The sequence below is a fragment of the Oncorhynchus kisutch genome, linkage group LG4, assembly GCF_002021735.2.
Source record: "Oncorhynchus kisutch isolate 150728-3 linkage group LG4, Okis_V2, whole genome shotgun sequence".
NCBI classification, from domain to species: domain Eukaryota; kingdom Metazoa; phylum Chordata; class Actinopteri; order Salmoniformes; family Salmonidae; genus Oncorhynchus; species Oncorhynchus kisutch.
The window spans coordinates 31,601,508-31,627,927 of NC_034177.2; the positions used below are offsets into that span (position 1 = coordinate 31,601,508).

A 26,420-nucleotide genomic window follows, 5' to 3' on the forward strand; every position below is an offset into this window, starting at 1 on the left:
AACGACTCCATCAGCCTTGGTATGATATGAGTTTTATCACGTTTGCAATGGCAGATTACATGAACTTTTTTTTTCTCTCTGCTTGTTTTTATCTCCAGACAATGAGGGGGCTAAAACACCTGTCACTCGTACATCACCGGAGGAGCTGCCCGACTTTTTAATGTAAGTTTAAACACACTGCTTCATTCACAAGTTCTCCAGAATCACCCTGGGTTGCTGAGTTGTACTTCTAGGTTGATTAAGTTATGTGAAACCCATTCATTTTGTAAACATGGTACAAGTGAAACCAGTATGTGGTCTCCGGTCTCAGTCTCAGGTTCTGTTTCTGCCATCTGTTGCTCCAATGTTTCTGTTTAATGGCATTACTACTTTAGTCACTTTTGTTGTGAAAGGAAAGTGATTTGTTCCAAAAGGTCTGGATTTGGCTTGAAAACATTCACATAAATAGTGGAATATTTTGAAGTTTTAAATGGTCTGTCAAACATGCATTAAATGCGCAGCAAGCGCGTACCAATAGAACGCATGGGGTGTGAGTAGCTATATGTTTATATGTTGAAACCAGACAAAGTTTAAATCAAGCCTCTAAAATCGATAAATTAACATATCCCCAAGCAACTGGGTGAGCGATCAGTGATGTACAAAAGTGACCCAATCAGTTGGTAAAGTGGCGCGGTGACACGAGTCCAACAAGCCATGGCTTCCCCGGAGGAAAAGATAAGGAGCAACTTGGAGATGCAGATGCGTGTAATGAACAGTTAAAGGATATCTAGGAAAACATGGCTAAAATGCTCTCAATGCACAACAAAACAAACTGCTACAATCTGTTATTACAAAATGAGATTAGCTCAAAAAGACAATAGATGCTGTCGTGTCAGTCACACACAAACAAGGCGTGCACATGAAGGGTCAAGACGACAAAACAAGCCTTTTGGAAACCAAGTTGCAGAATTCAGAAGATGAATTGGATGAAAGAACGAGTATTTTGTCCTCACTGGAAGATGAGGAAAAAGGAGACCTTTCCAGCTAAGTGGTCAAACTGGTATCAGAGGAACTGGATGTGAATCTATCACCAGAAGACAGAAGAACGCTAAATACCCAATCATTGTAATCTACAACTTGTCAACTAGGATGAGAGGGACGAAGGAATACATTTCGACCAGACACTTGAGAAAAAGGGGATCAAGTCTCAGCTCTGCTTCCCGGCAGTGCTGTGTGTATCGAAGGGAACGCAAAGGATGGAATTCATAAGCGCCGGTGAATCCCTAGTCAAGCTACAAGAAACCTTCCCAGTTGAAGAGGACAAAGTAGGAAAAAACAATGAGCACACTAGGCTACATACGGTGATGCCGAACACCAGCTTATCTTAAGTTGAGACAATATCCTTTCCCCCTCCCCCAATACAACCTATACTTTCTCCAAGTAATTGTTTTCCTCTATGAAGTAACGACAGAAGTAGCCAATGCTAATGGGCTACATGGACACTGACAAGACAAGTCAAAAGGAAAAGTGTGTGTAAAGTGAAGGATGGTGAATAGGTGTGTTAGGGATGGTGAGTAGGTGTGTGTGGGAAAAGTGAGGGATGGTGAGTAGGTGTGTGAGGGATGGTGAGTAGGTGTGTGAGGGAGGGTGAGTAGGTGTGGGAGAGAATGGGTGTGTGGATACAGGATGGATGTTTGGGAAATAATGAGAATGGATGGATGTAAGTGTGTCTGAGCAGTAGGAAGGGTGGGAAAAGTTAGGTTGGTACAAGTTTGGCTTGGATGTCCAAGAGTGGGAGATAGGGAGGGACAAGCTTAGCTTGGGTGGGGTAAGGGGGGGAAACTGGGAGGGGGAGTTGGAGAGGAATGGGCTTGGGAGAGAGTCGGAAGGATTTAACTATATTACAATGTAATTGGATTTTTTTTGTGTCGTTATTATTGTTATTATTATTATTATTATTGTTATTATAGCTAAGATTCAATGGTGGCTATTGGTGAGAATGGAGAGGGGCTCTATCTGAGGAATTGGGACGAGGTGACTGGGAGGGCATCAGACAGACAGTTTTGTGCCTCCACTCATCTCACTTCAGTCTCTTGGTGGACTCACTCTCCCCAAGTAGAGCCCCATCATCCACTATACTTTATTGAATTTACAAGGCAATACAAACTGACCACAATACTTAAGTGGTTGTCTTTCTCCAATATATATATTACATAATCCACAGGCTTTTGTTACATTAGGAGATGAGTTGGAGCTTAAAAGCCCTAAAAATAACACCTTTGCTTAGTTTTTTGTGTATTTTCTGTTAAATGTCTGCTCAGCCCACATGCCCACACAATCTACACTGTATTTGTAATGTATATAATGACTATGTATTCATATTATGACTCTCCATGGAATGCCCACCACCCTCATATGACATGTCTGCTAAAATGTTATATCTAGTTCTTCAATGACCGACAGAACAGACCAGCTTAACTTTGATTTTATACAAGTAAAGACCAACAAAATACAACTTATTACATAGAATGTGCACAGGCTCCATAATTTTTTTTTAAAGAAAAAGCATATGGTTCTTGAACACTTAAAGAGATTGTCAGCAGATGTGGTTTTCTAGCAAGAGTTTTAAAAAGAGTTCTATGAGAAATTGAATATTTAAAGAGGAGCTTGGTTGGAGAGGCCTATGCTGCCATCTACTGTAGCAATCAAATTCAATCACATTTATTTATAAAGCCCATTTTACATGACCAGATGTCACAGTGCTTATTTTTTGTACTTTTACACCTTTTTTCTCCCCCATTTTTTGTGTTATCCAATTGGTAGTTAGTCTTGTCCCATCGCTGCAACTCTCGTACGGACTCGGGAGAGGCGAAAGGTCGAGAGCCATGCTTCCTTGAGCCATGCTTCCTCCAAAACACAACGCCGCCAAGCTGCACTGCTTCTTGACACACTGCTCACTTAACCCGGAAGCCAGTCCCACCAATGTGTCGGAGAAAACACTGTACAGCTGGTGACCGAAGCTAGCGCACCGGCCCACCACAAGGAGTCACTAGAGCACGATGGTACAAGGACAGCCCAGCTGGCCAAACCCTCCCCTAACCCGGACGACGTTGGGCCAATTGTGCTCCGCCTCATGGGTCTCCCAGTCGTGGCCAGTTGCGACACAGCCCAGGACCGAACCCAGATCTGTAGTGATGCCTCAGTGTCTTAGACCACTGCGCCACTTGGAAGGCCCAGAAATCACTATTTAAAAAAAAGCCCATTCAAAATAAACTTCTTGTAAAGAAGAAAATTAAATGTCTGAACTTAAGCAGCGATATGACATTTTACTTTTGTGGAGAGCCAACAACTACAGGTTAAACTCAAATAAAGCATATTAACTAATGGCAAATAAGCTTGGTTAACATCTCGCAGCCCTCACAAAATGAATACATATTTATTCCCGGTAATGGCAATTACCCCACCGAAGACATTATTTAAAAAAGTTTACTCGGTCATAACAGACTTGATATAGGCAAATACTACTCATAAAACAAAAAGGCAGGTTTTACATATTTCTAAGTCTGAGGGTGTTTTTACCTTTCAGACTTGGAATTGTCAACTCGCCACCCAAGGTGTTTACTTGCGACCATATCGTTAAATGCACTAAAGAAGAGCAATGAGTACATATTGAAAATGCACAGGCTTATCTTTTCACGTGTCTATTTTCAAAGGCTAAAGCTAAGAACATTAATATCTTCCTAGTTAAGTACACTATAACAATATGGGGGAAAAAAGCCAATATCACTCCCTAAAAACACAACCGTATGGAACAATCCTTGGATAGCTTTTCATAATAAACTGATTTTTAAATTGGTCCACATGGAAATCCAAATGCATGGTAACCATAAATGACTTGGTAATAGGAAATACAGAATTTCCATTACAGAATTCAGATGCAATTTTAGTCTGTCCAATGTAGATTATTAAATGATTGCAACTTAAGTTTCATATCACGAAATTTCAATTTGAAATATTTTGGACATCAGGGCAATCTTGAGGTAATCTGATTTGAGTCACACACAACTATACACACAAAGTATGTGGACACCCCTTCAAATGATTGGATTCTGCTATTTCAGCCACACTTGTTCCTGAAAGGTGTATAAAATCGAACACACAGCCATGCAATCTCCATAGACAAACATTGGCAGTAGAATGGTCTTACTGAAGGGTCAGTGACTTTTAACGTGCCGTCATAGGATGCCACATTTTCAACAAGTCAGTTCGTCAAATTTCTGCCCTGTTAGAGCTTCCCCGGTCAACTGTAAATGCAGTGAAAACGTCTCGGAGCAACGACGGCTCAGCCGCAAAGTTGTAGGCAGCACAAACTCACAGAATGGGACCGCCGAGGTCTGTAGTGCATAAAAATTGTCTGTCCTCGGTTGCAACACTCACTATAGAGTTGTTATGGCCGAGCAGCCGCACAGAACCGTATGATCACCATGCGCAATGCCAAGCGTCGGCTGGAGTGGTGTAAAGCTCACCACCATTGGACTCTGGAGCAGTTGAAACGCATTCGCTGGAGAGAAGAATCACGCTTCATCATCTGGCAGTCTGATGGACAAATCTGGGTTTGGTGGATACCAGGAGAACGGTACCTGCCCCAATGCATAGTGCCAACTGTAAAGTTTGGTGAAGGAGGAATAATGGTATGTGGCTGATTTTCATGGTTCGAGCTAGGCCCCTTAGTTCCAGTGAAGTGAAATCTTAATGCTACAGCATACAATGACATTCTAGACATTTCTGTGCTTCCAATTTTGTGGGAAGGCCCTTTCCTGTTTCAGCAAGAAATGCACAAAGCGAGGTCCATAGCGTGTAAGAACTTGACTGGCCTGCACAGAGCCCTGATCTCAACCCCATCGAACACCTCTGGGATAAATTAGAAAGCCAACTGCGAGCCAGGCCTAATCGCTAAACATCATTGCCCGACCTCACTAATACTCTTGTGGCTGAATTAAGTCCCCGAAGCAATGTTCCAACATCTAGTGGAAAGCCTTCCCAGAAGAGTGGAGGCTGTTATAGAAGCAAAGTGGGACCAACTCCATAGTAATGCCCATGATTTTGGAGTTGTGTGTTTGCCGAGCAGGTGTCCGCATACCTTTGGTCATGTAGTGTAGTTAAGATATACAAAACCTTGCAGCCTATCCAACTGACAATATATGTTTTCTTTTTTTTTACTATTGGAACCAAGACTTAAAAATAACTGATATTGGCACAAGCTGGAGGAAACAGTTAATGAAAATGTGTAGAATTTATTATACAAGAGACAACATTTACAAATCCTACAGCACAAAGGCAGAGTCATGTCTTAATAGACAAACATTGGCAGTAGAATGGTCTTATTGAGTGTAAAACTAACAATGACTCAATAATCCATGCCTTCTGGGAATGCTATGAAGTCTAAAAGTTATGGGCGGAGCTAGAAAGTTGTCTGTCAGAAGTATTACAATGTAAATGTACTTTTAATCCATCTGTCTGCATATTTCAATACATGCTTCTGAGTGAGTAGTGAGATACCCAATGTGTTGGACGATACTTTTCTTGTCAATCATCTTGAAAAAAACGTATACTTAAACCGGAAATCAACCAATCCTCCACCTTTAACACAATGGAAAGGTCAAATGTTGAAAGTGCATGGGTGATAGAGAGAAACAAGATGATGCAGTTTGAGGCCATGTGGCAGAGTGATGTGAGCGCTGGGGGGGGGGGGGGTTCTGATGTCATTGACGTTTGTGTGCACCTGTATGCTGTTGTTTTTAAAAAAAAATTGTGTTGAAAAAATAAATTAAAGAGTGACTTAGAAAACAAATAATCTAGGAGCGGCAGGTAGCCTAGCAGTTAAGAGCGTTGGGCCAGCAATCAAATTTACTAGGCATCGATGTCCCCGTGAGAAAGGCACTTAACCCTAATTGCTCCAGGGTCGCCATCTATAATGGCAGAGCCCTGGCCGTGACCCCACTCTCTGAGGGTATCTCAAGGGGAGTGGGATATGCAAAAAAACAAATGTCCAATTCACACGTGTATAATACACACTTGTACGTGAAATGGGACAAATGTAAGCACCTAGTTATTAGTATCTGTCTTACATTTCTAAATCTCTATGAAATCATTGGAGTCATAGGCCATCACTCTGCTAATCTGCAGTGCCACCTTCTGGAAAGAACCATGAATGTTTCTATTTCCACGTTGGTTGTTGAAATGACAGCTCACAAGATGTTGGTCTCTCTTTTCAGAAAGTACAACACCATCACAGCCTCAGAACAGCGACAACAGTACAAGCAGGATTTCTGTGCAGAGTACGATGAGTATAGGGCCCTGCACGACCAGATCGGTACCATCACTGAGATGTTTGTTCAGCTGGGTTCCAAGATAAACACTCTGTCCCCCGGTACACAGGAATACAAGGTATGAGCAAGGAACTGACATCACTACCACTCACACAATACAAAACACTTCTGGTTAAACAGTTGAAGACCTGGTTTGATGTACTTTCAAGGACTTACTAAATGTCTTCTATTTTTCCACCCTTACAGCTCATGGAGGAGCAAATACTGCAGAAATACAGAAAGTATAAGAAAGTAAGTAACGCATGAGCAGGAAATATAATTAATTATTGTATAGCCGGTCTTGTCTACTGTAGCCTGTATGAATATCACAAATAACTTGAACTTATACCAGTGATATTAATCTTATTAGGATCAGATCATCTTTTCCCATATACTCTTCACCCCTCTGCCTTGACCATGTCACCGTAATGCCAGCTCTCTGACACCCCTCTGCCTTGACCATGTCACCGTAATGCCAGCTCTCTGACACCCCTCTGCCTTGACCATGTCACCGTAATGCCAGCTCTCTGACACCCCTCTGCCTTGACCATGTCACCGTAATGCCAGCTCTCTGACACCCCTCTGCCTTGACCATGTCACCGTAATGCCAGCTCTCTGACACCCCTCTGCCTTGACCATGTCCCCGTAATGCCAGCTCTCTGACACCCCTCTGCCTTGACCATGTCACCGTAATGCCAGCTCTCTGACACCCCTCTGCCTTGACCATGTCACCGTAATGCCAGCTCTCTGACACCCCTCTGCCTTGACTTTACAGAAGTTCCCTGGTTACCGGGAAGAGAAGAAGCGATGCGAGTACCTGCATCAGAAACTTTCTCACATCAAAGGTCTGATCCTGGACTATGACCGTACCCAGGCCCCTTCATAGTGACTGGCCTGCACCCTGCTGCCACAGGGTGTTACTGTATCAATGGACCAAAATTCTCCCCGTGGACCAAAAGACTGCCCAGCCAAGCCTGGGTCCTGGAGTGACCTGGAATCGCATATGAATCACACATTCACTTCACTCCTCCCAGTGTTGGTGGGAGAGAGGAGCGATGTTCTCTTATATGAAGTGGGCCAAGACCAGCAACTTGTGAGCAAATGAAACCCTTTAATGTTTTTGTTGTTGAGGGCGAGGGTTGTAATGACTGGAATTTGTTGTGGTGTATAAATCATAAGATGACACAATTTAAGCCAAATTCCTTTTTCTACCCATAATGCAAAATGTACATGAACTCTCCTGCCCAAATGCTTTTATCGTTTAGTCTATTATCATGACTACACACAAAGGCATATTGGTTTGATGGTACAATCATAAGGACAGATAAGAACAAATGCTCTTCATACCCAGTCTTCTATCAATGCTATATTTAAGTACCCAGTACAATTTGTTGTTTGCTATTTCACTGAATGTATAGATGTAAAATAATTATATAAAGTCTTCATTCCTATAGAGAGGGTTGTAATCACTGGATTAAGATTAGGGAAAACTGGAAGATATTTTATGTTCTGTGGAAATATCTTAGACGTGACTTCTAGGCCATATCCCTGCCATTGTTGATACAAAATGTAGACTATCTAAAAAAATGAGGTAGACTATGTATTCTGAACAGGAGCTATAAAGAGGAAGAATATTGTAACTGTAAAGAGGTAGGCGTGGCCTAAACATCAGCATTTCAGGTATTGATACATAGTTTTTTTTTAAACAATACACAATTACAAAGAAAAATACTGTACATGATTTGACAATTAGCTAAGTAATTAACAAAAAAACTTGTTTGGTAAATGTTCCAATTGGTCACAATCTAAAGTACACTTGAACTTGTTGTTCATTTCAATCAGTATTAGTAATGCTCTTCCATTGTGGAATACATTATTTGCATAGACCTTTTCTACTTTTCACATGATAAACCGAAAGCATCTACAACTATTGATAGTGTTAATCACTAGGACCTTTGAAACGTATATCTCATTCTATAACCATACTGTTTGTTACGTTACAGAAACATTTCACAAATGTTTTAAAGCGCTGTAGAGAAATACTGCCTCATAGGCCATATCCCTGCCATTGGTGATGTCCCGGGCAAAATACAGAATGTAGACCATCTAAAAAAGAAGGTAGACTATGTATGCTGAGCCGCTGAACAGCAGATATTAAGAGGAATATTGTAAAAAGGTAGGAGTGGCCTAAACATAATGTTCTGTGGAAATATCTTCGACATCTATGAACATGAACTTAACTGTTTGAGATGATAATTGATCTTTGTTAAAGTTAATGATACAGTGCATGTCATTAATCGGACATGCCAGTCAAACATCCTATACATCTGCCTCTAACCCAAGCATCACATTCAGTCTGTGGTTCCTGTTGGCAGTAATTATGGCTTTCTGCTTCATCAAATATGGGCAAGGGGAATTGCCCCCTGAAATGTGTAGGATAGAAGAAAGTGCCATCATAGTCATACAGTATACTCTCATATTTCTGTTTTAAAACACTATATCGTTACTGAAAGAACACTATTCTGAATAAGAAGAGCAATCAAGCACAATTAATAGAACATTTGTCCAGATTGTTGTGGCATTCTATTACCTACTTCTCCTTTTAGAAGAAATGGGTTTCATTGTTTGAGCCAGTATGCTCTGACCTTTGATGGTAATAAAGTTCATACAATATTAACAAATCTTTTATTACCTCGATCAATAGTCCATTACATTTGTGAGACTGGGTGGAGTACCAGAGCATTTAACAGTACTTCCTGAAGCCCTTTTTATAAGCTTCTGCTTGTGAATGCACTCTCAGTCCAGCAAGAAACATAGGGTTGCGTCCATACAGTGATTAAATGCAATGCCTTAAAGCTGCTTGTGTCTGCTGATTCCAACCGGATTCAGGGCCTCCTAAATAAGATTGTCCATCCTGTTGTTCAAAGATGAGATCTCACAGATCTATTTTCTGATGTGTGTGAACTTCTTCACTCTTGCTGTCGACACTGCTTTGTAGGACAATACTGTGCTAACCGGTGGAATTTCATTGTGTTGCTGTAGCAGTTCACTAGATTTCACCTCCACAAACAATATAGATTGCCAAGATAGGACAGTTTTATTTTCCGTTTGAAACGGTGAATGTTCCATTCCAACATATGGATGTGTTGGAGTAAATGCCTTTCAACAAACTGGACCACATTAACTTAGCCTCTCTGGATGTATCATCACCTGGGATTTCATACAGTTCGTTATCTGTGGCTTGTAGAGAGCTATATTACTTACATGCATACATGATTGCAGTACCAGTCAAAAGTTTGGACACACCTACTCATTCCAGGGTTTGTCTTTATTTTTACTATAGTCTACATTGTAGAATAGTGAATACATCAAAACCTATGAAATAACACATGGAATCATGTAATAACCCAAAAAAGTGTTAAACAAATCAAAATATATTTGAGATCCTTCAAAGTAACCACCCTTTGCCTTGATGACAGATTTGCACAGTCTTGGCATTCTCTCAACCAACTGCATGAAGTAGTCACCTGGAATGCATTTCAGTTAACAGGTGTGCCTTGTTAAAATATAATTTGTGGAATTTCTTTCCTTCTTAATGTGTTTGAGCCAATCAGTTGTGTTGTGACAAGGTAGGGGTGGTATACAGAAGATAGCCCTATTTGGTAAAAGACCAAGTCCATATTATGGCAAGAAAAGCTCAAATAAGCAAAGAGAAATGACAATCCAACATTACTTTAAGACATGAAGGTCAGTCAATTCGGAAAATGTCTTCAAGTGCAGTCGCAAAAATCAGCAAGCACTATGATGAGACTGGCTCTCATGAGGACTGCGACAGGCAAGGAAGACCCAGAGTTACTTCTGCTACAGAGGATAAGTTCATTAATTACCAGCCTCAGACACTGCAGCCCAAATAAATGCTTCACAGTAACAAATACATCTCAACATCAACTGTTCAGAGTAGACTGTGTGAATCAGGCCTTCATGATCGATTGCTGCAAAGAAACCACTATTAAAGGACACCAAGGAAGTGTGGGGGTGCTTTGCTGGTGACACTGTCAGTGACTTATTTAGAATTCAAGGCACACTTAACCAGAATGGCTACCACTACTACATAATTCTGCATTGAATAGCCATCCCATCTGGTTTGCGCTTAGTGGGACTATCATTTGTTTTTCAACAGGACAATGACCCAACACACCTCCAGACTGTGTAAGGGCTATTTGGCCAAGGAGGGTGATGGAGTGCTGCATCAGATGTCCTGGCCTCCACAATCACCCAACCTCAACCCTATTGAGATGGTTTAGGATGAGTTGGACCGCAGAGTGAAGGAAAAGCTGCCAACAAGTGCTCAGCATAAGTGGGAAATGCTTCCAAGACTTTTTGAAAAGCATTCCAGGTGAAGCTGGTCGTGAGAATGCCAAGATTGTGCAAAGCTGTTATCAAGGCGAAGGGTGGCTACTTTGAAGAATCTAAAATATATTTTGATTTAACACATGATTCCATGTGTTATTTCATAGTTTTGATGTCTTCACTATTATTCTACAATGTAGATAATAGTAAAAATAAAAATCCTTGAATGAGCAGCTGTCTAAACTTTTAACTGGTACTGTGTGTGATATATATATATATATATATTTCAGAGACAGTGACTACTCTTAAAAGCAGTATTGAAGTCGATGTGACTGTCAGTGTACACAATCTTGCTACTTAATTGCTGTCTTAAGATGGGTGTAAATGGGAAGAGAAAGTTAATTTTTGCCTTAACATACCCATCACACATTTCCATGTCTCTGATATGAGATATACTTTTTATCTGCACATACACGTTTCAGGATCATGTATTTTAGTTCATTTATTTTTTAGGTTTAAGGAAATTCTGAATTTAAGTTCATGGGATGTTTTCAATACTATGTTATGTCAGAGCATTTTTTTGTGTTAGAATACAATGTATATGTATTCCTTCTCTACCATGTGAGTCCTTAGTCTTACTAACATGGATGAGTCACAGCTCGCTGTGTAGTCACGTGGGTCACATCAGCCAGGTTAATGAGTCAACATTACAGAGTGATTGAAATGTTAAAGGCAATGTTCCAGCGTTAGTACAGACTGTAGTTATGGTAATCGCTGCATATGTCGTCTCTATCAGAAATGACCTTTACATTTCTGTAATGCAGCCTATAATGCTTCAGCGTTAGATTGAATAGAGCCCCTCATCCCTTTTGTGTTTGTCATAGGTTAATTTCTGTTCATTTCCCTCATCCATATGAGTGGTCTGTGGATCTTTTTGATAATCATGAATAGAGTAGAAAAAATTGTTGTGATTGTGTTAAGGGCCTTTTCTCATCCAGTACAATTCTGCACCACTGTCACAAACCACCTGGTTCAAGAGCTATGTATAAGTGTCTATGTGAAAGGTCTGTCAGAAGTGCTTGACTCGACCAGATTCATCACTGACATGTAAATGTCAGAGTTCTTCTGTCACAGTTTGGTTTAGTTTTTAATGTTGAATTCTAAATGTCCTAAATTAAATGTATGCTACTGTGGTATTCTGGAAAGCACATGATCAGATATGAGACCAGCATATATACCACTGTCTCTGTGTCCAGTATTGGACTGAGCAATAGAGGCTGGTCATCTGAATAAGTGCTAATTGTGATATATGCAGGAGTTAGCTAGGTGCCTTCTAATAGGAAACTCTGAGTCACATTGGTGTTTACATAATGTTCTTATCTTTCATAATTGATATTATTGCATAACATGCAGTTGAAATCAAATGTATGCACTCAAATTATTGGTCCCCAAATTGTATTTTTCATGTGTAGGCCTACAGCTTTGTGGCTAAAGGTCCTTTAAAAACTGTTATGACACCCACAATGTGCTCTTGAAATTTCATCTGAATACTGCTTACAAATCAAACAACTCTAAGATTATTTTAAGGTAATTGTCTTGCTTTTGCTGGTGCGTTTTCTTTGTTGATATTGGTCAATTAAACGTCTCAAAAGAAATGTGAAATGAAATCTCGTCCAGTATGTCACTGCAGTCTACCTATGAGAACATTTGTGTAACTATTTATTGCTTTTAATGTTTTCTTTTTTTGGTTCCTCCTTTGCACACTTTTCTCAGTCTATAAGGCAGACGAGAAGCCTCTCCTTGGAAAAAGGGAAATGGAATATATATTTTTTCAGTGGGAGGGGATGCTTTATCACCTCCTGTTCCTACAACATGTATTGTCTCTAAAAACAAAGAATAAAGCTTTTCATCAAGAATTGAGTTAAAACATTTCTTTAAGGTGGCGACATTGCAACACGTTTATTGGAATTCCTTGCATCACAAACTGATATTATCGGCAGCCTACATCTTAAATATTGACTGTGCATCACACAATTCTCTACTTGTCAAAATGTCAATTATAAACTCAGCAAAAGAAGAAACGCCCATTTTTCAGGACCCGGTCTTTCAAAGATAATTTGTAAAAATCCAAATAACTTCACAGATCTTCACTGTAAAGGGTTGAAACACTGTTTCCCATGATTGTTCAATGAACCATAAACAATTAATGAACATGCACCTGTGGAATGGTCGTTAAGACACTTAACAGCTTACAGAGGGTTGGCAATTAAGGTCACCGTTATGAAAACTCAGGACACTAAAGAGGCCTTTCTACTGACTCTGAAAATCACTAAAAGAAAGATGCCCAGGGTCCCTGCTCATATGCGTGAACGTGCCTTAGGCATACTGCAAGGAGGCATGAGGACTGCAGATGTGTCCAGGGCAATAAATTGCGATGTCTACTGTGAGACGCCTAAGACTGCGCTACAGGGAGACGGGATGGACAGCTGATCGTCCTCGCAGTGGCAGACCACGTGTAACAACACCTGTACAGGATCGGAACATCACACCTGCAGGACAGATACAGGATGGCAACAACAACTGCCCGAGTTACACCAGGAACGCACAATCCCTCCATGCTCAGATTGTCCGCAATAGGCTGAGAGAGGCTGGACTGAGGGCTTGTAGGTCTGTTGTAAAGCAGGTCCTCACCAGACATCACCGGCAACAACTTCGCCTATGGGCACAAATCCGCCATCAATGGACCAGACAGGACTGGCAAAAAAGTGCTCTTCACTGACGAGTCGCGCTTTAGTCTCACCAGGGGTGATGGTCGGATTCGCATTTATCGTCGAAGGAATGAGCGGTACACCGAGGCCTGTACTCTGGAGCGGGATCGATTTTGTAGGTGGAGGGTCACAGCATTATTGGACTGAGCTTGTTGTCATTGCACGCAATCTCAACGCTGTGCGTTTATAGGGAAGACATTCTCCTCCCTAGTGGTACCTTTCCTGCAAGCTCATCCTGACATGACTGTCCAGCATGACAATGCCACCAGCCATACTGCTCGTTCTGTGCGTGATTTCCTGCAAGACAGGAATGTCAGTGTTCTGCCATGGCCAGCAAAGAGCCCGGATCTCAATCCCATTGAGCACCTCTGGACCTGTTGGATCAGAGGGTGAGGGCCAGGGCCACTCCCCCCTGAAATGTCTGGGAACTTGCAGGTGCCTTGGTGGAAGAGTGGGGTTACATCTCACAGCAAGAACTGGCAAATCTGGTGCAGTCCATGAGGAGATGCACTGCAGTACTTAATGCAGCTGGTGGCCACACCAGATACTGACTTACTTTTGATTTTGGCTTCTCCCTTTGTTCAGGAACACATTATTCAATTTCTGTTAGTCACATGTCTGTGGAACCTGTTCAGTTTGTCTCAGTTGCTGAATCTTATGTTCATACAAATATTTACACATGTTAAGTTTGCTGAAAATAAACGCAGTTGACAGTGAGAGGACGTTTCTTTTTTTGCCGAGTAGTTTGGGGAAAATTGCACAACTTTAGATAAAATCAATTAAGCAAACGACAAATATTCTCCATGTTTGGATAAGATGCACTTATTTTCCAAATCATCAAAATAACCTTGGTTATTACCTTTGAAAACTAGATAAATATTAGCAATGTGGGGAAAGGGAACCTTGAGCAATAATGCATTACTTTGAACTTTTGCAATCCGATAACAAAAATGTGCATTTCAACACCAAATTATCATCTACTTTGTGTTCCAATATTTTTCTGTCCCATGGGCCCAATTTATCAAACATGCTTGGTCTTTAACTTATGTTATTTTAACTTTGTCCAACTCAGGACTTCCAATAACTTTACATATATATGCATTGTGAATTATAGCATAAACGTCAACAGAATCTATTTTATTATTGAACAGGTTTGGTCAAATTCAATCCATTTTGTTACTTTGCATTATGCATAGAAATATATTAAGTATTAATAAGGCTCTTCCATTATGGAATACATTATTTGCATAAACTTTTTGTACCTTTCTCATGATAAACAGAACATTACAACTATTGATTAGTGTTACTCATTATAACCTTTTGAAACTTTGATTTCAATCTATAACCATAGTGTTTGTTACAAACATTTCACAGCGCTGGAGAAATACTGATTTCTAGGCCATATCCCTGCCATAGTTGATATCCCAGGCATATCCCATCTAAAAAAGTGAGGTAGACTATGTATGCTGAACAGCATCTATTAAGAGGAAGATTATTGTAACTAAAAAGGAGTGGCCTAAACATCAGTGTTTCATGTATTGGTACATAGTTAAAAAACGATAAAGAAAAATACTGGACATGATTTGACAATTACACAAGACTTCAACAAAACTTGTTCAGTAAATGCTCCAATTGGTCACAATCTAAAGTACACTTGAATTTGTGTTCATGTCAATCAGTTATATTCTACATCATAAGGGCCTTATTTCCAAAGTGAATGCTTCCTTTTATCAATTGCACAGGCTGTGCAAATTCACATGATACAAAGTGGCCTTGGAATCAAAGACATACAGGAGACAGTGTGGTAATGCTGAATCACGCAACTCATGATCCGTCACGTTATTTAGTTAATAAAGCATTATGGCCCCCACCTACAGTGCTCTACGTTCAATTAAAAATTGCTGGGTGGTTTTCGAGCCCTGAAAGCTGATTGGCTGACAACCATGGTATATCAGACCGTATACCATGGGTATGAAAAAACATTTATTTTTACTGCTCTAAATACATTAACCAGGAAATAAGAGCAATAAGGCACCTTGGAGATTTATGATACATGGCCAATATACAACGGCTAAGGGCTGTGTTGAGGCACTCCATGTTGCGTTGTGCATGAGAACAGCCCTTAGCCGTGGTAAACCTCCTCGGGCTCAATTAAACACTAGTAAACAAAGTTGATTAAGATCCCTGTCCAGCCCCGTTTGTCTTTGTGGTTCCTAAATATTGCAAAGTTCCCTTCATAATATATTAATTTTGAAAATGTCTAAAAAGGTACATATGGATCCACCTGAGCTGTTGCTGGTCCTAACAGTAATCATAAACATTGGCTACTCATAAGTGTTTGCCCTTTATGCTCCTAATTGCTATCTGAAGGGGTTGCTGTAATCAGTGAACTTCTGCTAGCATGCAACTTCCCTTGAAGTGATTCAAAATAGGATAGTACCCCTGAAAAATGACTATAAACCTTAGTACTGGCATCTGCCCATTGTACTGTGTATGGCTTCTCTTCATTTCATAATTCTTGCTCCTTTCATTTTCCTTCAACTCTAGGTTACGGTTGGATTTTCAAACTGGGGTGCAAGACTGACACTATCCCTAAGAGAGATGAAATCAGCCCACAAAAGCCCACCACTCCTGGGTTTGACCGGTACACACCCAGCCTGTCCAGTGGAATGAAAATATCACAAATGTTTTTCAGTGTGTCAAGGGTAACCGAGGGATTGCTTTTAAGACTCTCGAAAAGCAGGAACAGAAAAGCATCCAGTTGAGGAACAATAACAGTAGCCACATCAGGGTTGTCATTGAGGTGCTGATCCATTTTCTCCTGAAACTGCCTATCTCTGGTTCTCTGAACCATAGTCTGGGTGATTACGTAAACATCTCTGGTCAGACTCATAACCAGGGACAGGAAGTAGCAACAAGAGGCATTCAAGCTCCAGCGCTCCTTGTCGATACCAGGGACAAGGCCAACATTTCTGGCCCAGAGCACATTGTCGCAGATAAAGTAAAGGGCGCGGTTGATGTTCGCCACAGTAAGGCAGAGGCGCAACACAGGGTCAGAGAGCTGCAAGGTTCGCTTGGCAGCGTCAATGGAATTCACAGTGTTCCCCAGTCTGAGCACTGAAACAGAAGAACATAAAAGGACAGAATTCAGCACTTGCTCATGAATGAAAACAGTTATCAAGTAAGCTACATTTGACTGATTGTTGAACCAAATATTTGTCAGCACAAAACTAGAGCTTCTTCCCAGGAATAGAACGACAGCTTTCCTATATGACCTATGGCTGGGGAAAATATCTGCTTATGTAACTATTAACAGTCTATGTCTTATGCAATTGCAGAAACAGCCTAGGGGTCCTACTTGAGGGTCTGATACCTAAAAATGTTCTCCACTTAGTCAATAAAGCCATCGTTTCAAAAACACTTGTTCTAAAGGTTAGTTAGCTACAGTATGTCCCTGGGGAACGTAGTATTTGGTGGTGGTGAAGGTTGTACAAACTCACATTTCCTTCCAGAACTCATGTTGGACTCCAGACTCTGCAGCTTGACAACAAGCTCTTTCCTTGCAGAATTATTGCGAAGCAAATACTTCACCAAGGCACATGCATATTGGGTTGTCCTGAAATACAAGCAATAGACATTATGACCATTAGACACATCTCAGCAACCATGTATACTTTTATTTAACTATTCAAGTCAGTTAAGAACAAATTCTTATTTTACAATGACGGCTTAACCCGGACGACGTTGGGCCAATTGTGCGCCGCCCTCTCGATCATGGGGGATTGTGATACAGCCCGGGATTGAACCAGGGGTCTGTAGTGACGCCTCTAGCACTGAGATGCAGTGCCTTAGACCACTGCGCTATTCGGGAGCAATGTGTATCAAGTAACGTTAGACTGAAAAGGAGATCATCATACAAACTAAGCTGATCTGACTTGCTAGATTGACAGTCAGCAAGCTACATTAGCAAAGAGGTGTAACTTGTTGCAGCAAATTAATGATGGATAACATTGGCATTAGTTAGCTAGCTAAGGTTGGAATTATGCTCAACACTAACTTTTAAATGATGAGTTAGCTAAATTACTGCAGACAGCTAACGTTAGCTTGCTACTAAATAAGACGATTTAGCTAGCTAACTTACCAATGACATACCTGAAAATACGATCCCTTCCTTGACTTTGATTTGTGAATTTAACAAAAGACTCCATTGCGACCAGTGCCTTATTGTTTCAAACAGCAGATAAAATGTCAAACTTGCAGCCAAACCGAGGCTAAAGTAAAGCAACTGCATAGAGATGGATAGGTGACTCCCCTTTGTATCTATGCTATTTTAGGGTATTTGACAACATATGTAGGACAATTGAGGCAATCTCAATTTTGAAGTAGAACATTTTCTTCTTCACGATTGGCTGACCCCTCCTGGTGACCCACCCTCCTGATGACCCAGTTGGACATCACTCCAACATGGTCACAATGATGTTGGACGTCCCACCCAGTTTTCTAATACATAAAAATGGTGGACGCCTTCAATGGCGTTTTGGCCTCTATCATTCTCTATGGGCAAATGCTCTCATATCATAGCTTGCGAATTTACGTTCCAGTACGGAGGGTTTTGCCGACGGACAAGTGTGTTTGTCAAACAGCCCTTTCGAATACTTTTAACAGTAATCATTTTATTATTTCCTTTCTTGGAGTAAGATTCACTGATCTTACGTGAGTAATATGTAACAAAGCAAGTAAATTAGGCATAGTAATATCATGGTTCAACAGGTTTCAGCAATAATGATAGGCATGGAAGTACTTGCACATTAATCTCACAGGAATTACATTAATTTGAATACAAAGTACAGACAACATTAGAATGAAAGAAAACATTTATTTCAAAACAAGTAAAACACAAGAAGGGACATTCAACATGTGGCTCCAAGTGAAGGGAGATGTTGGCTTTGATAGTTAGTTGTATCTACATATACATTATATATGAACATATGTAATCACCCTAAATTATGTTCATAATACATTATGAAAATATAGGCAATCATAACCATTTTATGCTGAACAACTACCCTCAAATGTTCCCTTTAGCCACACAACCAAGCGACAGAAATCCTTATAGTTATAGTTGAACATAGTCCCTATAGCTTCCGTCCCTCTCTTTGCCCTTACCTGGGCTCGAATCAGGGACCCCTGCACACATAGACTACAGTCACCCTTGAAGCATCGTTACACATCGCTCCACAAAAGCCGAGCAAGGGGAACAACTACTTCAAGGTCTCAGAGCAAGTATTAGCGCGCACCCCGCTAACTAGCTAGCCATTTCACATAATAACAGTAATAACAGCACAAGTAAACATGGTTCGATAATAACCAAACTATTATATTATTTATACCCTGTAACTGTATGCTTTCACATTGTGAGTGTCTTCCCACTTGAAGTATAGAAGGTTTAAGTCCTATTCCCTCATTTATCAGTTAGATGCATGGTTTACATTATTGAAAAGATATACCACTATAATATCATCATATAGGAAATTATGCAATCCTGAACATTTTGGGCAAGCAGCTACCCTTAAATGTTCTGAGACACTTCACATTGCTTCACATAGCATTGTGATAGTTGAACATACAGTATGTCCATTAGTTTAAGGTACAACAGAAATTATGTATTATGTTAATCATGTTATGATTAACATAATAAACTGCCTTCATATTGTGAGAGTCTTCTCGCTTCATGGTTTCAAGGCTTAAGTCCTCCTTCCTCATCTGGTAGGCGCCTCTTCTCCCTTTAAGGCCTGGTAGAAATCTTGTCTTATCTTCAGTACCTCAGGTGGAACTCTGCCCTCATGTCTCCTAGTGGCTCTCTTTTGTGCCTTTCAGCGGTTTGTGATGCATTTTTTGCATGACACACAGCAGAAGATGGGAGTTTAGACTTGTGGCTTCATTTCAGGAGAGATCCTGGGTTTGGAGGTTGGATGCATCTACATATCTTACATTATTGAAAAGATATCTACAACCATAATATCCTCATATAGTCAATTATGCAATCCTAACCATTAGCCAAAGCAGCAACCCTGAAATGTTCTGAGCCACTCAGAAATTCCTTCAAGTACCTTCACATAGCATAGTGATAGTGATAGTCTGTTTTGTTCGAGGTTAAGTCCTTCCTCATCTGGAAGGAGTTCCGCCTCCTAGTTTTAAGGCCTGTTTCAGTGCCTCAGATGGACTTCTGCCCACCGTTCCACAAAGGAATCTGGTGTGCTACCCTTGGCAGTAGACTGACTTTACACTATAAAAAGTAATTATACTTGTAATCTTCATACTTTTCGTCATAATCATCATCTTCCTCTTCATCCTGCTCATCTGTGGTCGTCTGCAGATAGAACATGTTTATCAGTTATGCAGTGTGTGTGAGAGATCCTTTATCATGTGATGTTGACTGTACATTTGAGTGAGAATGATACAACTGATCACTTTGACAAAATATCACATTTAAAACTAAACATTATTTTGTAGCAATACAATGTAATACAGTGTAAGTAGTTATGTGTTGCTGGTATATATTGGACTGTTCCTAAAATAGAAGTTGTCATTGATGCAATCAAAAAACACAAAGCTTACCATAATGGCGTTCAGCAGGGGACTGCAGGACTGAGGAGAGCAAGCCGTGTGGGGATTTTATACTGCAGGGTAGCAACAAAACCTGAGTCTCCACCTCCCCTGTGAAGTGAAACTCAGACCGACTTTTCTGGAAACAAAACAGATGGGGAAGGGTGTATCTCAGTGAACTGCGACTGAGCACAGTGCATACTAAACATGCACACTCACTCACTCACCCTCCAATGGATCTGCTGAAAAACCCCTGACACCTCTACTGGAAAAGCCTGACACCTCTGCTGGAAAACACCTGACACACCTGACATGGAGTTAGTGGAGCCAATACATCCTCTACCCTGTTGGCTGAGTGTACAGGATGGTGTTTACTGCATTATTGTCATCTACTCTGTTGGCTGAGTGTACAGGCTGGTGTTTACTGCATTATTGTCATCTACTCTGTTGGCTGAGTGTACAGGCTGGTGTTTACTGCATTATTGTCATCTACTCTGTTGGCTGAGTGTACAGGCTGGTGTTTACTGCATTATTGTCATCTGGAAGAATACAATCAACTGGAAGGTGGAAATAAGAGGTGTATTTGTACCAACTCTTACCCTTTACCAGTGCTAAAAGGCCTTTAGCACAATACACTACTAAACATTTGAAACTATGGTCAGAGAAATATCTTACAAAGGCAGACTTTATATTTTATTGTCTTTAGAAAGCTACACTGTACATTATCTGATGATTAATATTATGTTATTATCAAATATTGTGTAATTGTACTTTGCATTCCTTTGTAATCATTTATTTGCCCTGGACATTTTGAAAAGTCACAGCAGTGGGGTGCATGAGCCTCGAGTCTCATGATGAGACCTTTTAAAACTACAGATGTTACATGTAAACTAGGATTTTGTCACTCTTGACTACCCAGCTGGCACCCACCCACTAATGCACCTTATATCTGCTAATGGCTAGTGACCTTGTGCCCATATTGAGCAAATGACAGTTCTCATAGTTATATGTATGTTGTTGAACTGTTGTGTCACTGTTGTCAGCCTGTTGTTCTCCTGTCTGTAACATAATTGGCACTAAAACTCCTATCAAAACTAAACCTACTATAACAATTCATATGAACCATTCTTATGTTTGAATTGAACTAATACTAGTAGGACAGATGAGGGAAAGACTCATTTGGTCAATACACCGATAGAGAATTCAAACATACTATATTTTGGTGAAAGGATACAATTAAGCAATAAGGCCCAAGGAGGGGTGGTAAAATTGGCAATTTAGCACAATCCCACAAGGTGCCTTATTGCTATCATAAACTTCTTACCAATGTAATTAGAACAGTAAATAGTCATTTTTTGTCATACCCATGGTATAAGGTCTGATATACCACAGCTTTCAGCCAATCAGCATTCAAGACTCGAACCACTCGGTTTATAATATGGAATAAACAACACATAGAAACAACAGACACTGGACAAAACATGTTAAAGTTGCATGTGTTTACAGTTTTATTTTCACATTTTCATTGGTTTTTACAGTAAATGTTGCGTACAGCCTTTTTAGGTGAATCTATTATGGGATTGTGTTTATCAGCAGGCCCCTCCCTCGAGCCCACCTAACCAAGCACGCAGACCACCAGAAGCCAAAGGGGAAAAGGGAAGTGGAAAGTAGTTTTGGCTTTTGTGGTTTTGCTTCTGTAGTCTGAGTTTTGGTTAGTTGTTTCGAGGTCACTGCATTTCTGCAGCACTGGCTCTGCACACGTCACCCCCTGCTGGCCCGGCATGGGAACACGACGCATCGGCCTTGTTCCTGCGGTAGGCAGCACCACTGTTGCGTTACTCCCTAGTGAAGGCCACACCCGATGTGTAGTGTTCTCATGACCGGACGGTCGCGGGGGAGGCGCGACCCGCCCTTAGTCTAGCCCAGGATTTCTTCTCCTCCTCCTCCTCCTCCTCCTCCTCCTCCTCCTCCTCCTCACTGTGGGAAGAGGGATTGTGTTCAGTACTACATTTCATAAACCTTCACCACAGCAAAACCTTCACATTTGCTCATAAACCTTTATCAAACAGTAGTTTATCACTGGTGATGCAAGGGAGTGGCAGAGAAAACAGCAGCAGTAGAGGTCTTGATACATATCATTGAACGTGTCCCAATACAGACGTATTGACTTATTGACAGTTCTGAGTAGTTGTGAGAAATTTCTTGATTTACAGCAATAAAAAGGAAGTCTACTTGTCTCCTTTTTTTACAGATACATTATCTAGGACCTGACATCTCTGAACAGTAATATATTATTTTACAGAGATACTTCAAACAGAGATATTTACATGATTCATAGCAAGCAGACAGAATGGGACTCCATGGTGACCTGTTAAAGGGTTATGGTCACCAGCCCTGAAACACAAGGAATGACAGACTTAGATGTGACGCAGTCAATAATTACAAAACATGGTCACTTCCCTTTTTTCAGACTCTTTTTCTGATTCTGAATTCAATGTATTACATGGTTTATCAATAATTCAAAAGCTATTCATTGAATTATTTTTCATATTTTCTCAATAAATCTGCTACTCTCTGACAAAACAACAACAACAGGCTGTTGTCATATGATAATGACTGTACATCACATTATACTTCTACTGCATAATACAGGAAATGTACTTGAAACGTTTTTTTAAAGTTTTAAAAAACATTCCTGTTTGTCATATCAACTTTACTTTAAAAAGTAAAAGCAATAATTATGCTGAAATTCATGTGAACTCAACTATATATTCATCAGGTCAAATAACACAGGTCAATGTTTACAGTAAGTTCTTCATCATTATAGAGATAAAACTCACCCCTGAATCCTTCAGCAGACATATCCGCAGGATAGAAAGGACAGATGAATTACTGCATCTTCCTTATAAACCCTGAGAACCCTCTTCTCCTCCTCCTCCTCCTCCCCCTCCTCTCCTGCTCCTGCTCCTCCTCTTACTCTCCCTCGTCCTATACCCTGAACTGTTTAGCCCTGTCTGACAGCACCTCAGACAAGCAGCCTGCATTGTGTGTTTGTTTGTGTATGTATGTATGTATGTGTGTGTGTGTGTGTGTGTGTGTGTGTGTGTGTGTGTGTGTGTGTGTGTGTGTGTGTGTGTGTGTGTGTGTGTGTGTGTGTGTGTGTGTCAGCAAGCTTTACTTCTTTCTTTGTCTGTTTTGTTTACATCAACATCCATCTTTAAGTTTCATTTTTTGCACTGCCTCTATTTCTCAGATAGGGTGTGCCTTCTTTGGTTACTAGGTGCTGAACAAACACAACACAACAAAACTCAAGGTTACTTTTGTAATCCTGGTTAACAGATAATAATTGAGATATATCACTTATTGGTTCCTTTATAACCCGGAAATGTGTATTTAAAAGAGAACCAAACTATGACGTGCGTACATGTACAGTGCATTTGGAAAGTATTCAGACCCCTTGACTTTTTCCACATTTTGTTACGTTACAGTGTTACTCTAAAATGGATTCAATAGTTTTTTCCTCAATCTACACACAATACCCCATAATGACAAAGCAAAAATGTATTTTTTTACATTAGTATTCAGCACCTTTGGCAGTGATTACAGCCTCGAGTCTTCTTGAGTATGACGATACAAGCTTGGCACACCTGTATTTGGGGAGATTCTCCCATTATTCTCTGCAGATCCTCTCAAGCTCTGTAAGATTGGAAAGGGAAAGCCACTGCACAGCTATTTTCAGGTCTCTCCAAAGATGTTCGATCGGGTTCAAGTCCGAGTTATGACTAGGCCACTCAAGGACATTCAGAGACTTGTCCCGAAGCCACTCCAGGTTGTCTTGGCTGTGTGCTTAGGGTCGTTGTCCTGTTGGAAGGTGAACTTTCGCCCCAGTCTGAGGTCCTGAGCTCTCTGGAGCAAGTTTTCATCAAGGATCTCTCTGTACTTTGCTCTGTTCATCTTTCCCTCGATCCTGACTAGTCTCCCAGTCCATGCCGCTGAAAAACATCCCCACAGCATGATGCTGCCACCACCATGCTTCACCGTAGGGATGGTGCCAGGTTTCCTCCAGACGTAACACGTAACGCATTCAGGCCAAACAGTTCAATCTTGGTTTCATCAGACCAGAGAATCTTGCTTCTCATGTTCTGAGAGTCAAAACCTGTTTTGGGGAAAATATAGGTTCTTTCCATTTTTATTTTCATTTTTAAAAACATTTAAGGAAATCATGCTTTCAGCCTTGTAGTGTATTTGGGATTGGGTTTAAATCAGCAGTTCCCCCACGAGCTGCCGAAACACGGACAACCAGAAGCCAACCAAAATAAAGAAAAGAATGGTTCTTCATCTGGCTGCATTCTATATAGTTACATTGCTTGTTTAAGTATTCAGGTAAGTATTAATTGTTTAAGTATTCAGGTAAGTAATATAAGCTTTGTGATTTGGATGAGCTTCATCTTGTCGTCCTAGGTGTTTTCATGTGTCTAGCGCTTGGGTTCGTCGGTGCGTCAAGGTCACCTGGCTCTGCTCACCAGGCCCGACCGGCCAGGGCTCGGTTTCCCAGAAGCATCTTAAGGCTAAGTTAATCTTAGAACCTTAGCATCAAGATACTTTTGGGAAACCAGGCACAGGTCCTGAAAGGTCATGCTGAGGGTCAATACCTGCTAGTGAACAGATTCCCAACACACCCCTCAGGACATGGTCAGGGACCCAGTGATCTCCCCTTGGGAGCCTCCTCTCTTCCTCCTTGTCACCGTGGGACAAGACTTTGTTTTAGTCACAGCTAGACCACAAGGCAACTCTGGCCCTACAATTTAGTTTGTTTACAGGTTCATTTGAATTCTATTAATCTTTATTGTCCATAAAAGGTTTATTCATCACAGGCACATTCATGTTGCGGATGTGAGGTACAATAAAATACACAGCAAGCAGACAGAGTGGGAACTCCATGGTGACCTGACAGAGGGTCACCAGTACTGCAACACAAGGAAGGACACACATAGGTGTAAGTGACGCAGGCGACACTGACACTTCCTGGTTCAGGTTTGATGTTTAACAAATACTCTTACCATGTATTATATTATTGTCAAAGTTATCTTGTACTATAGTAATTTTACTCTAAAGACAAAACAGTAGTCTTTCCGTGTAACTGTAAATGAACAAGACAAATACAATATTTTGGTTTGATGACATTGAAATGCATGCAAAGTGAATTACATACAAAGCACATTAAACAATAAAACAATACAAGCTATTAGATCTCTATGGAAAAGAAACTCGCCCCTGAATCCTTTAGCCAAGGACTCCGCAGAATAAAAAGGACAGATCAAACATTGCATCATCCATCTATTCCCTGAAAAAAACCTCCCCTCCTCCTCAACTGTCAATGCCGAGGGCCACAGGAAAGCACCTAATTTACCCTCAGCCCGCATTGTTTGTGTGTGTGTCACAGGAGGTTGGTGGCACCTTAATTTGGGAGGATGGGCTTGTGGTAATGGCTGGAGTGGAATTGGTGGAATGGTATCAAATACATACAACACATGGTTTCCATTGACCCCATTCCATTTGCTCTGTTCCAACCTTTATTATGAGCCGTTCTCCCCTCAGCAGCCTGAGGTGTGTGCTGACTCATGCACACGCTGAGCACAATGGCTATTTGCCACAAAACTCTTTCCCTTCAGTTTTGTTTCCAGTAAAGTCTTCAGTTTCAATTTCCCTGCTCCCTTTTCTCAAGACAGGGTGTGTGTCTGGTTACTAGGTTTCTAGGCACCCTTCTCAACAAGTACAACTCTTATATTTAGATGGCAATGAAAGACCAATACAAAACTCTTAACATAAAACTCTGTCTTTATATAACTTTCACATCAGCAATCACATCTCCATTTGACTTTTTGTTACATGTTTTATTATCATTCTGCTTACTCCAGACCCGGTCCTAATCCCCTGGACTCAAAAGAGGAAGTGGAAGTGAAAGAGAGGCAGGCGAGGCAGCATCCTGATGAGATTAGGTCGGCGAGCAAATAGAATGCATTGCCCTCCTCTATTGGCGAACATGCAGTCACTGGAGAACAAGCTGGATGAGCTCCGTTCGAGACTATCCTGCTAACGGGACCTGAAAAACTGGAATATCCTTTGTCTCTCAGAGTCGTGACTGATTTTTCTATGCATTGTCAGAACCAGACGGCAAGACAAAGGGAGGAAGGGTCTGTCTCTGTTAACAACAGCTGGTCCGTGTTCTCTAATGTTAAGGTCTCAAATTTTTGCTCACCTGAGTTAAAATACCTCACGACTACAGACCATACTATTTAACAAGAGAGTCTTAATCTATATTTATTGTAGCGGTCTATAGTATTTACCA

The 26,420-nt window shown here is 40.8% G+C and overlaps 2 protein-coding genes and 2 long non-coding RNA genes across 4 annotated transcripts in view; 1 reads left to right on the forward strand and 3 right to left on the reverse strand.

The window, feature by feature from the left end:
- Positions 1 to 12,613, forward strand: part of LOC109889382 (RNA polymerase II elongation factor ELL2) — a 50,752-nt gene extending 38,139 nt beyond the window's left edge. The window contains exons 9-12 of the mRNA XM_020480783.2: positions 99 to 162; positions 6,255 to 6,426; positions 6,555 to 6,599; positions 7,123 to 12,613. Of these exons, the coding sequence (XP_020336372.1) occupies positions 99 to 162; positions 6,255 to 6,426; positions 6,555 to 6,599; positions 7,123 to 7,233 (392 nt within the window). The 3' untranslated portion in view covers positions 7,234 to 12,613. The remainder of the gene's footprint in view (positions 1 to 98; positions 163 to 6,254; positions 6,427 to 6,554; positions 6,600 to 7,122) is intronic.
- Positions 12,614 to 14,571: 1,958 nt separating this feature from the next.
- On the reverse strand, positions 14,572 to 17,790 carry pex11a (peroxisomal biogenesis factor 11 alpha). Its single transcript, XM_020480796.2, has 3 exons — positions 17,618 to 17,790; positions 16,966 to 17,081; positions 14,572 to 16,582 (listed from the first exon to the last, which is right to left on the reverse strand). Exons 1-3 carry the CDS (start codon positions 17,671 to 17,673, stop codon positions 16,014 to 16,016), a joined length of 741 nt encoding a protein of 246 aa, XP_020336385.1. The 5' UTR covers positions 17,674 to 17,790; the 3' UTR covers positions 14,572 to 16,013.
- A 531-nt stretch (positions 17,791 to 18,321) lies between these two features.
- Positions 18,322 to 20,235, reverse strand: LOC109889392 (uncharacterized). Its single transcript, XR_002255278.2, has 2 exons — positions 20,084 to 20,235; positions 18,322 to 19,835 (listed from the first exon to the last, which is right to left on the reverse strand). It is a non-coding gene; the product is annotated as an uncharacterized LOC109889392 (long non-coding RNA).
- Positions 20,236 to 21,555: 1,320 nt separating this feature from the next.
- LOC109889391 (uncharacterized) lies at positions 21,556 to 23,263 on the reverse strand. Its single transcript, XR_002255277.2, has 3 exons — positions 22,912 to 23,263; positions 22,399 to 22,465; positions 21,556 to 22,048 (listed from the first exon to the last, which is right to left on the reverse strand). It is a non-coding gene; the product is annotated as an uncharacterized LOC109889391 (long non-coding RNA).
- Between the last annotated feature and the right edge of the window lie 3,157 nt (positions 23,264 to 26,420).